The 12,538-nt window shown below is 36.9% G+C and overlaps 1 protein-coding gene across 6 annotated transcripts in view; it reads right to left on the reverse strand.

The window, feature by feature from the left end:
* The window catches only part of PDE4D (phosphodiesterase 4D), a 436,186-nt gene that overhangs the window by 11,256 nt on the left and 412,392 nt on the right, over window positions 1-12,538 (reverse strand). For all 6 annotated transcript variants that reach the window (XM_076362675.1, XM_076362676.1, XM_076362678.1 and 3 more), the window contains 4 exons: window positions 6,668-6,761; window positions 2,915-3,087; window positions 1,824-1,922; window positions 1,570-1,734 (listed from right to left, as the gene is read on the reverse strand). In XM_076362675.1, coding sequence (XP_076218790.1) covers window positions 1,570-1,734; window positions 1,824-1,922; window positions 2,915-3,087; window positions 6,668-6,761 — 531 coding nt within the window. The remainder of the gene's footprint in view (window positions 1-1,569; window positions 1,735-1,823; window positions 1,923-2,914; window positions 3,088-6,667; window positions 6,762-12,538) is intronic.

The raw sequence follows: 12,538 nt of genomic DNA on the forward strand, positions 1-12,538 counted from the left end.
ATTTCCAGTTTGGCCAAAGTAAAACGATCCTTAGTTCACACTGACAGCATCACTAAATTCCATAACAACTGAAGTTTTTTCAGCTTCAGGCTGTAAATAAATCCACTTTTATTACATCATTAAGTACAGATTAGATCATTAAGTCCAGGTTTCTAACCTATAGCACAAAATGAAGTTAAAAATTTCAGCCTGACTCCTACGTATTGTCCTATACTTGAAAGACACACATCTCCTAAATGATGCTAAAGGAAATGGTGACAGACTACAAGGCCTCTTACTTAACATTTACTGATTTTTTCTTCCGTATGAGATTATGAGGAAGATAGGAAGAGAGGATTGCAATGGACCTGGCATGTCATGGAGCCCAGTCCCCTGTTGTCACAAGCACCCACATTATATAATTGCTTTCATAATTGATCAAGAACAGCTCAGAGTGTGTAGGTCAGCAGTGGCACCGGGCAGACATTGCTATTTTACTGGCTAAAGCTCTGCTGAAAACAAGGCTATGAAAAACAGTTGATCTGGAAAAAAAACCGAAATGCTACTGACGACTGGTTCAGCTGTTTGGTGAAGCCAGTGCTGATTTAAGAACATAATCTGATCTTCCTTCTTGAGATAAAGAAAATCTTTCAAAAGAGAATTCCTGACTATTTGAGGATCGAGACCTGCCAACAGTCTTAAGTTGCACTTATAACCCTCTTGTTAAGAAGGGGGTAAAGCAGAAGCATTCAGTAAACATGAAAGATTGGTCATTATGAAAAAGAGTCAAAATGCAGCCCTCCTTGAAAATGAGAGCAAATGCTTTTGAACTACTAAAATTTCAACTGCTTGCTGTATCTGCCGTTTCCCAACAATTCACTGGTAAATATCAATGTTTGCTATGCTAAGACCCGAATTGTGCTTAAAAAAGGGAAAGTAATCTCCATCTTTCTTCCACTTCTTTCTACTTCAGAGATTTAAGCACTTTCGGCAAGAGAATTCTTCAGAAAAGAACATATGAAATGTTATTTTTTCCCAAACAATTCTGAAATATTTATGAAAAAAAATGAGATAGTCCAGTGAAAATTTAGTACATGTTCCACTCTGCCTGAGAAACAAACACAAAAGTAGCCTTTCAGGACCAGAATGAATATGCACAAGGAAAAAAACAAAAAACAAATGGCCCTATTGAGGGAATCCCATTTTATCACTATCTTTCCTAAGCAATTCCACTAACTGTGGTTAGTGAGAATCCTGCATGGGAAATAATGACAGAACAGGATGTAGTATTAATAATGAGATGGTGGAAACAAGTTATGCATTGTGTTACAATGGAAAAGGTTACGACAGCACAAATCTGCAAGTATAAAACCATGATTTAAAAGAAAAAGATGTGACATTTTCTGCACAATATTTACATGTAAATAAGTTTTGATGCTCATTACCTTTAAAAGAGCACAATTCATGAAGAAATGTAAGATTTCTTTTAAAAATATTGCAGAAACTAAGATCTTTAATATTTGGTTTAGAAGAGTCTTAGTATGTCCCTTTCTCTCATGCCTGCCTCTTTCCCACCTCAGCGCAGTTTACCTCTAATGCCGGGGTTGATAGCAGGACATGGGTTGACTGAACAACATCTGCAGCATGTATGTTATTGTGATATGCCACATCTGCATGGTAATGGTCTTCTAGGGTCATCAAGTAAGTTATTAAAGTGTCTACTGGAATCTTAAATGTTTTTAACAAGTCCCGTTCCTAGAAAAGGAAAAGAGAAACAATTATGATTACAAAGCACAGAAAAATCTCTAAGGTAAGCAAAAAGCAGCACAGCTGCTGCTACTTGCCTGAAAAATGGTGTGCATGATGACTGTCAAAGGTCTGTTTCCAGATAACTCTGCTACTCTGAAAACCTGAAGGCCCCATTTGTTCACATCTTCTAGTTCCTAGAGCAGAATGAAGCAACAGACACGTTGAAACCTAACACACAAATTCCAGTGATTTTTGATTGAAACAGCTACAAACAGTGGACTCATGAAGATTCAAACCTTGCCACTGTGAAAATTATATGCTAAACTCTGAAAGGGGGAAAGCTGCTGCTACTAGTCTTGTAATATTTGAATTTGCAGCTACCAACTTTTCAGATTTTAATTCACTAAGCAGGAAGGAGTGCCTCCTTAAATGGATTGCTCCAGAGGGAAAAATGCTACAGTATCTTGAATGAGCTGAACTGACACACTTTGCTATCTCACTGCCCAGTGACAGCAGAGTTCAGCAAGGAGGAAACCTCCAGAGATGCTGCGGTTCTGCTGCTGTCTCCCTGGTTCTCAGAAATACTCTTCAAACAAAGGGGGAGATTCCTGAAAACATACGGATAAGCATATTTCAAAATGTAAAACTCTAAAATTAAATAAATAATCACTTTATGCCAGTTTTAGATTATTGCCAACTAATTAGCTGCTGGTGCAAAAATCATAGAAAATGTCACTAAAAACAAAACCACAAATGATGTACATAAACTGATACAGCTGAAGGCAGGACCTGGAAAGATAGCTCTAATGCTATATACCAGTTGTGCATTTTCAGAAGACATAGGGCTGCTATATATTTTCATTCCTGTGACAGTATATGGTATGTTTGCTCTTCATTCCTTAGATATTATTTATGAAAAAGCAGCTTAATTAATGCATACACAAATACTAATTTACATTCCATCTCCAGATGAAATCCTGTTTACACAGAAATTAACCCTTATGGCCTGATTCTGATTTTACTTGTTATTATTCCACTTCACCAAATTTGTGCTATTTCAAGCGAGACCAGCCTTTGGTGCTACAGCTTGAAATCAATGGTTATAAGCAGAGATGGAGTAATATTGACAAGTCCACCCTCTATTTTAATTCAATGGTTTAAATGCAAGGATTTATATATTCTCTACCTTGGCAAGAACATCTTCTTGGTCTGTTTTAACTCCAAATCTAGGAATACTGGAATTAGTTAGGCTGGAGCTGTGCATCAGTTTTTTGACTCCACTGATTTGGGACATTGGCCTCTTCTTTTTCTCTTTCTCTTTCTGCGTCGGAGAAGGGATTTCAACTTCATGTTGTTTGTCTTCAAAAGAATGAAGAAAAGGAGAATAATTTTTAAAGGAATTACAAATATTTTTGTCCATTTCACTGCTGAGTTGCATCTTATGGATATTGTAATTCTTCACAAAACTTTTTTTTATTTTTATGTTTGGAGATTTTGCAACAGATACTTCATATCAAGAGCAGTAAAACCATGAAAAGATAACAATAGACCTATACCACAGTATAAGCAGATCTCTATTTCACAAATTGCCTCATTATTTCTGAACTGGCTTTAGTCACAGACTTGTGACTGTCTGATTTCCACTTCTGCACCACTAGCACTGTAGAGAGGGTCAATCCTTTCATTATAAAAATATTACAGTTGAACAGAAATCTAAACTTTCATTTTACAAGAAAATTTAAAATTTCTTCTTTTCCAGGAAAAACACTCTCTGAAATTGTATTTCAAAAACAATCAAAACGGTATCTCATGTAAACCTTCACAAGACATTTTCAGGACTCGAAGGACCTAATACTTGGGGACTGGTCCTGTTTGTGTTAAGACTCTACAACTCAGAAAGCCTTTTGCCAGCCACATCTACAAGCGCTTTGGATGTAAAGGCAGTTCACGCCAGCAACGCAGTGCATTTCTGCACCTCCCAACCAGAGTAAGTAATACCGACAAAAGGACTGTTTTGCTAAAACCCAACATTTTGCTGTGTGCTTTTGTCTCCATAGCAGTATCAGCAGCATCACTTCACATACCTCATCAATGTATGTGCCAGCAAAACTTTAGACAAGGATTAAACTGAGAGTAAAAGTATATTTAGGCCATTGCCAGCTGATCGCTGCAGAAACAGTATGGGGTGTGGAGCATTGCAGATATCTGTGGTCCCCAAAGTAATCTAAGGTAGTGCAACAAAGGACTCTCCTGCCAAAATTGCTAGGAATTTGCATTAATTTTTGTTCTTTTTATTCATATTATATTTCAACATAGAGTTTTAATGACTCCCTCCAAATTATCTCTTCTTTGCTGAAATGTTCCTGCACCTGTTCTAGTCCTCAAGGAATATTCCAGCAAAACCAGGAAAATCCAGAACAGATGTTTGTAACATAGGAGCCTAGCAAAAACTATGATTTAAAAAACACTCTAGAACAAAAGAAATTAAAAAAAAAAAAAAAAAAAAAGAAAATTTGGGGTCTTTAAAACGTATGTCTATTCTTCCCTTCCTGCAATGGTCATTTTCAATAAAGACATTGAAACCAGACGAGGGTAGCAAGTCCATTTCTAATTCCCAGATTGTTACTGTGTTTGTTTCTTCACTTTCTTTCTTGTTTCCATTTCTTTTTTTTTTAATTACCCTTTAGCACCGCATTTACTGGACACTTCAAATTGCAAAGAAATCACAGCAAAGAAGAGACTGTGGAAATGTCACCAAGCTTTAGCCTGCGGCACCGAGTTCCCCAATTGCCCCCGTCATACTTCACCACTCTCCTCATACAGACAATCAAGAAAACGGGGGAGGCGCAGTGCTGCGGCTCTTGACTGGTGCAAACCGACAACAGATGAGGAGCAGTGACTCGTGTTCATGCTTTGATGTTTATGGTTTCGGTCATATGCACAAAGTGTAGACCCATCAAAGGGAGGTTCATAAGCCAAGCTGTCAGACTAACTCAAGTGAAAAGAAGTGTCTGTCTGAACAACTTTAGATCTCCAGAGGAATTCCACAGGACTACCTCTGCTTTTGTAACTACAAGCACACAAGGCAAAGGATCCTGCACCCATCTAAACATCCAGAAAAGACAGGTTGCCATTTTGACCCTGATTGTGCTATGCTCATTGGCAGGTTCTCTTACATTTTACGTTCATAGGATAACAGGTTAATGACACTGAAAAATAAAAACCTTGCGTACTATTATACTCAATGTAGGAGCCTTAATTCTTACACAAGGAATATATTTGTTGTCATTATGAGTAACTTCATACATGTCATATAGCCCTACTTGGGAAAACAGTCCTTTTTTTTTTTTTTTTTAAAGAATAAGAAGAACAGAAAAACCTGTTTCCTCATGACATGTTCCTAACTTTCAAATGTGAGAACGCCTGTAGATGTTCAGGAGATAGATTATGTATTAAAAAAATTAACTAACTAGATTCATTAAAATTTTCTATGGAGAGAATGTTTTCCCTCTTCACATTGTTGCTCAGAACCTATATACTTAAGACTGCATATTTTGAAAATACTCTATTTAAGCAATAATTCTGTAGATGAGGTATTTTCCCCATTGTATTCCTCTTGAACCTACAATTTTAAGTATCCTAGGTTTTCATGCAGCCACAGAACAATACCCATGGCTCAGTAACTTAGAAGTGATTGCCCTTCCAGCCCTCTTTCTGCTCAAGACTGAGGTCTCATGTAAAAGGCTGACAGATGCATTTCCTTACCCTGTCAAAATGAGCCTTAAGTTTTCAAGTAAAAGCAAGCAGAAACTGGTGTATCTGTCTTTTCAGCCTAAGTGGGTCATCTTCTCAGGCAACTATACACTGTGACTTTTAGGGCTTCTGAAGCTGTGCAATATTGCTTCTCCATGACAGAGGCTCATCCCTTTCTTATTGTTTGAAACCCTGCTGTGCTGCAGCGCTCAGGCACGCTACTGCAATCATAGGTAAACTGGACAGACACAATAAGTGACCCATTTAGGATACGGTGACAAGCAGGATAAAATGTACTTCAAAAGCCCGCTTCTTTCAAAAAACACAAAAAGCACCAGCTATGGTATCTCACACAAATAAAACAAGATGTATCTTAACATGTGTGACTGGCACTTATCCTAATTTAGATGTATTCAGCTGTGCTCCCCTTACACAAACAGTCTTTATGAACCAATGGTGTTTTGCTCAAAACATGTTGGAGATAGGTATCTTTATCTTCATGTTAAAAATCAACAGTATGGAACAAAGTTTTATTCATTTTCACCAGTTTTAGCAAAAAAATATATGCTTAGTTCTGCAATGCCATAGAGGAGGAACCATACTCTTCGTAATATTGTGTCGGGCTTTTTTTAATGCTCACATCCCACCATGCAAGCTTTTGAGCCGCACAAATTCTCCTGGCAGCAGTCTGTTCAGATGTTGATTTAGTCATACCCATCCACCCGCTCACGTGCAGGGAGGGAACACCAAAGCATCAGAACTGTGCGTTACGAGATTTTATGAAGTTACTTGTGCCTGTGTGCTTCCAGCACACTGAAACCTCTTTGCGGTAACTTTCATAAGGGAAACAGAGCGGAAGAATTTTTTTTAGTATATAATTAATTCATTATATATTAATTTCTTAATACTGTAGCAATATAGTAGTTGTAATGTTACATGAAAATATGTATATTAATATTTATCTGTAATTACATACACAGGGAAACCACAAACACAAACTAAATGAGCTGTGAGGAAATCAATCTAACATGATCTCTCTGCTCAAACACTGAACAATGAGATACTAAATGTACAGCTTCTGAAAACAGAAATTAATACGGAAAGCTACTTGCTTTTAAGCTCTATCACAGCCCAGAGAGAGACAAAAAACCAAAAGGCAAAAAGTTAACTCCCATCATAGTCTTACCTAAGAATGTGTTTGATATATATTCTGAGACCTGATTGCCTGACCTGCTCATTTCAGATAGGTGGGTTAGCTCCCGGTTGAGCATTCTTTTAAACTGGAAAACAAAACAAAACAAAACAAAAAAGCGTAAAGTTAGCAATCAAGATGTATTTTAGTTAGGATGAGAAAATGCAGTCAATTTATAATTGGGGAAAGGACATGACATTAAGAATATATACTAAACTAAGATAACTATGAAAGCAGAAATCACATGTAACATTGCTCTACCCTACTGACTTACTCATGGGTTGGACAACATAATTCTTAACCTCCTAAAATACTCCACAGTGAGTCAATTACTAAGGCACAGAGTCCTACTAGTAACTGGAAACTGTAAGACATATGTATACACACAAATAATTAATATTACTGTCTTTTCAATTTTTCAATTTTAATTTGGAGAGAAAATACAAATGTGTTTACATGGGACCCCTTTTCCACTAGGGTTTTCTTATCATATTTGTAAATTAATCTATTTGTGCATTTTTTGCAATTCATTTAGTAATATTTCAAGTTTATCTTACCTCCTATCATTAATCTACTCAAATATATTTAACAGCACTGCTCAAAACAATCAAAATATCTTACTGATTTCATACACACCAATATGAACAGAGGTAGGTTTTGTTGTCTTTGACTTAAAATTATTATACTGGATCAGCCCAATGACTTGACCATTCCACAGTCCCAGAAAATTGTCAGTATCTGTATGAAACACCGGAGTAGAAAATACCCATCTGTGGAAACACCTTCCTTTTCCCTCTAAGTTAGCAATTCACTCTAGGCACTCTATAGGATAGAAATGGATATTAACATTCCATGAAATGTGTAACTGATTAGGTACTCATCATTGAGCCTTTCTTGATTCCTTCTAGACTCCAGGGTTAAACGATATCTTGTGGCATTGTGTTCGACAGGTTAATTGCATAATACAGGTCTAGCTATCTTATATGCATTTTCACTGACTATAGCTCTGCCCTGATATTATCAACAAATAGAACTCAGCAATATTTATTAGCAATTCAAACAACTCTTCCCAATGTAAATTAGCATCCGTCACTACTGAATTTTGCCTCCCATTGTGCCACCCTGTCCTTTTGTTGTTAGATTTCTCAGTCATCTTTTCTCTTAACAAAGCCAAATGATTTGTGCCATTTTCAGAATCATCTTTCACTTTGTTCATCCAGTTATGATTATTTATTACATCAAACAATAGCTATCCCTTAGTATATATCCCTGTAAACATTCCTCTGTGTTGAAAACCAGTAATTTATTATTCTATACCAGATAAAGCACTAGACTAAACATTAACCACCTCCTTTCCATCCCACTGGAATCATCAAAGCTCTTTCTTCAAAGAGCCTTTGCATAGTGAAAGTGGTTTTTTTCTTCACAATGTCTTTGTAAGTCACCAATTATTGTATTGCTCACAGTGTGCCAAATAAAAATTACCTTTAATGTAACACTGTAACCATTAGCCACTGCATTTTTCTGCCATCTTGACATGCCATGAGCTCAGGAAGTTCCTGCTACAAAGACTGAATCCTACTTTAGTCGCAAGCCAAAGGCTCAGCTTTGATCTTAGATACAGCTGTGTGCTAGCAAGTGCTCAACACATTTCTGAAAATTAGAACCATACTGCAAATACAGTTTCATGTACTATGAACTACAGGGCTATACTTTCTGCACGAAACCAGTATCAATCTCTATAGTGAGGTCTGGTATTTGTCACCAATGTCAAATGTTAAAAAGACAAGTCAAGCTTGCCAAGCAGTAAAGTGACTGGTCCAAAAATCCTAAGAGTATTTTTAAAAGCCTTTCTTTAAATTTTAACACACACTTAAGTCACACTTGCATGCTTTTTCTTCTGTACTCACGAAGGTGAGAAACTGAATTATTTAAGGCAAAAACTGAAGATCTCGTAGAATGGCTTGTCTCTAGATGGTATACAGAAACTGCAGCTTTAAATTAAGTATCATGTATAGGAATCTTAATAAAATGTCAGAAGTTGACAAAATCGCATTAACTTCCAGGCCTGTCATCAGTATATCCATTACCACTCCAATATACTCTCTCCCTTAATTTAATCCAGCTAGTTCACCAGATCCCAACTAAATAGGTCCTCATCTGTCTGGTTGTTTCCCAGTAAACCCTTTTAGATGATGCCCAACTTTGCAATGCTGTTTTTGCTGCACAGTAATACTACTGGGTCACATTCTGCAGTTTGGAAGAAGACCATCTAGCCCTGGTATGTATTCTTCAGGAACTCTCCTTAAAAATTTCCCAGCTTTGAAAGGAGATTGTTTGCACTATGCTTTTTCTGCAGCTACCTGACACAACAAATAGGAAGGGCTTTTTTTTTTTCCCTCCAAATCATAAATTTAATTGCAGGGAGTAGGTAGGGAGAAGGTTTGTTATTGCATACTGGGAATCATCTTGTGGAACTTATGGAGTATATGTTCTTTAAGAATTTCCAACTTCAAATCCATACAATATTAGTATTTATTGTATGGATGTCCATAAGAAACGGAAGGTGCATAGCAGTCTTTTCTAATGCTGTGTTCCCCATTAGTCTGATGCAAAGCCTTGTCTTTCCATGTCGCATCACCCCGTTAATCACCAGAACATAAAAGCTCAACCATCAGCACGAAACCTGCAGAACAGTCTGTGTCGCTGCTGAACATGGGTGTACAGTAAAACAAGTCCCCCAGCTTCTGCAAGGCCCTCCTGCTAAAAGCGAATTCAATGGGAGAAGCCTTTGGCTTTGAAGAACTGTAGCAGTATGATTTCCTCATACTCTTTCACATGTTGCTGATGCCACAGCAATACTTGACATTTATTTTGAAAACATCCGGACTAAGCTGTTTAGAGAACTGTTTTTATTTTCTAAATATATGACAAAGCTTTAGGACCATCATCCACATTGAAACAGATGAAGTTGAAGACCATATGCAGACAGCAGTTTCTGATGCAGAACAATAATGCTCTTTGAGAACATAAAAGAACACCACGATAGATGAACAGTGATCAAGATGTTCAGGTATTTTTGTTGATTATACCGTTTCAGTATATCTGTATATTAATTAATCCTCTGATGTTTAGTAACTTGTCCTTTGTGGAAAAAAATCTTTCTTTTCTAAGAAAAAACACCCAAAACATCCCAAAGCCCCTACTTTTTCCTGGTTTTACCCATTTCTCAAAGATTCAATTTGGGCCCAAGTGCACCCGCACGTAGTTGCTGCTTCAGAGCGCGTCAACTTTCCACATATTTATACATCCCTGCACAATTACTTTATAATGAAACTCTGCCTAACTCTCACATGGCTCTCAAAAGATCTTATTGCCAATCGGAGAAGTTTCTGTTACATCTGAGTTACATCTCTTTCAGTCATCCAGCAGATGCCTCTTAAGTGCTTGAAACTTGGCTAGACTGTCCATACTCTCATCATTTGTCCTCTCAGAAAAAACATTTAGCACTTTATTCAAAACAAGTCAAACAAGACATGAAACCACCTTGTCACTAATAGCAAATGTTAAAGATAACGTATTAAGTAAGAATTTAAAAAAACCTGAATGCCATATACATTCCTAGTTGAAGAAAATCAATCATAACACATCAAAACTTGTTACTAATAAACGTTTACACCATACACTTTAATTATGATATTGTCAGCTCAGCATGGGGAGGAAGCAGAGGTTTTTGGCTGATCTATGCATATATTATATTCCTCCTCAGGAAGAAAGATTCTCCCATGTTAAGACTAGGCATTGTTAGATCGGAAAAATGACACATATATATTCCTTTGGAGTATCACAGCCCTTGACTATAGTCTAGGAAATTCTCCCTGGAAATGTACAGGCTATAAAATGTCCATTAAGTCAATTATACAGTTCTCCACTGCTGAATACTGATGTCACAGCAACAGAGCAGTATTGTCTGAAGAAAATCCTAAAAATATTTCCTTAGGCAGAATTTTTTAATTTCGTTTGTTTCTATTGATTTTAATGTTTTTATTTTACTCTCAGCATGGGGGGGAACCCACAACACAAACAAAAGCACAATATTCAAATAACATTAAAAATCTCCCAAAGTGACAAAAGTACATATGCACTTTTACCTAAAAACCTAAGAAGTCTGATAGAAGGAGAACTCTAATACGTGAGAATAAATGTGCATATGTTGATGAGACAAGTTTCCTAAATAGTGGTCACCTCCAAAGAACAGGTTACAAATGAGGGATTGAGCTTGGTAGTTTAGGTCCTTCTGGGCTGAAGCCTTATATATGCATACGTATTACTGCTGTCAACCTAGGATAAATATACATGGGGTTTTGGCGGAAAAAATAGGATACTTTTCTGATGTCAGCAAAGGTACATAGAAAAATTTAGACAAACTTTTGCAGTAACCATGTTCCCAGATGGCAAACAGAGCACTGATATAATTTTGGGAAGACTTTGCATCTATACTAGAAAAAAACTACAAGTTCAACTCCAAAGACATGGATAAGATCCAGCTAGAGTCAATTCATGGCCATGAAAAAGTTTGGGCTGCCTGCTTAATATATATGGGGTTTACTGATTACACTTTAGAATATTTTACATTTTTTGCATAAAGTTCTTGACGCAGTAAACAAAAAGTTTAAGTGAATATGCAGCCTGCAGTTAGTTGTGTTGGGAGAGGAAGGATGCAGAACCACCCTTGGTGTAGATGCCGTGTCCTGGTAGGACCTCTTCCACCCAGGCTTTCTGTTCCTGAATGGGTGACCTGCTGCATCCCAAGGACTGTAAAGACGCTGCCTCCACTAAAACCTTTGGCACCAGCGCAGAAGGTGAAGCTAGGGCTAGAAGGTAGTCCATGGACCAGAAGGCCCCATCCTGCCTGTCCTTCAGTTTGAGTTTTAATCAAGCTTCAAGCCCAGTGGGAGCTGGAACCAAAATGCTCAGGAGCACCTGGAGCCTTTCACTGCAGTGACTCCCAAACCCCCGTGGCAACAGATCCCAGTTTCAACCTTTCTGGCTACCTCTTTTCTAGGTAACATTTCTAAAAGCTTACATGAATAGAATACATCCATGGACCATGCATTCAATACTTGGAACATTAAACTTACATGACTATATTTTGTTTCTGAAATATCTATAAATGTTATTTTAAAAAGATGTTTGTATCTCAAAAAAGAATAAACTATATTCTTTTACTGGATTTGAAAAGTCTTGTATTCTACAAAAACAAGACAAGGAATTTAAAATAGGCCAGCCTTACAAATTCATGTAAGGCTTCTGTTTATATTGCTTATCAATGCAAAACTATCTTTGATTTTAGCAGCATTCTTAATACATAAACAACATTCTTAATAACAAAAGATTTGGGTTGGAAGCCCATGTGTTTAATTAATATCAAGGTCACGCACTGGTTTTTATACATGAGCTATAGTGAGGTACCTATCTCTAAGCCTGGCATTGTGATTGTGGTGCTCATTGTTTCAAGAAAAGATAACCAATGAAAGCCAAGGGTAAATACTCCACATGACAACCATTCTCCCAAATATAATTAACAGAAGATAATAAAGTACAGCCTGAAGCATACAGAAATTACAGAAATATATGTATAGTAAGGGATGTAAATATATATATGATGATCTCTGACACTAACATGTTTCATTCTTCCTTAGAATTTCATAAATACCCTAAATAATTTTGTTTTGAATGTCATAAAAAGCAGATCTTCTTTGCCTCTCTTCACATTTTTCCTATAATGTGTATAGTGTGAACTCAAAAAGCACTGTGCTAAAATTATGTTCAAGTACTATTTAGCCTCTTAACTAAAATAATTGT

This window comes from Aptenodytes patagonicus, chromosome Z, assembly GCF_965638725.1.
Source record: "Aptenodytes patagonicus chromosome Z, bAptPat1.pri.cur, whole genome shotgun sequence".
Taxonomy (NCBI): domain Eukaryota; kingdom Metazoa; phylum Chordata; class Aves; order Sphenisciformes; family Spheniscidae; genus Aptenodytes; species Aptenodytes patagonicus.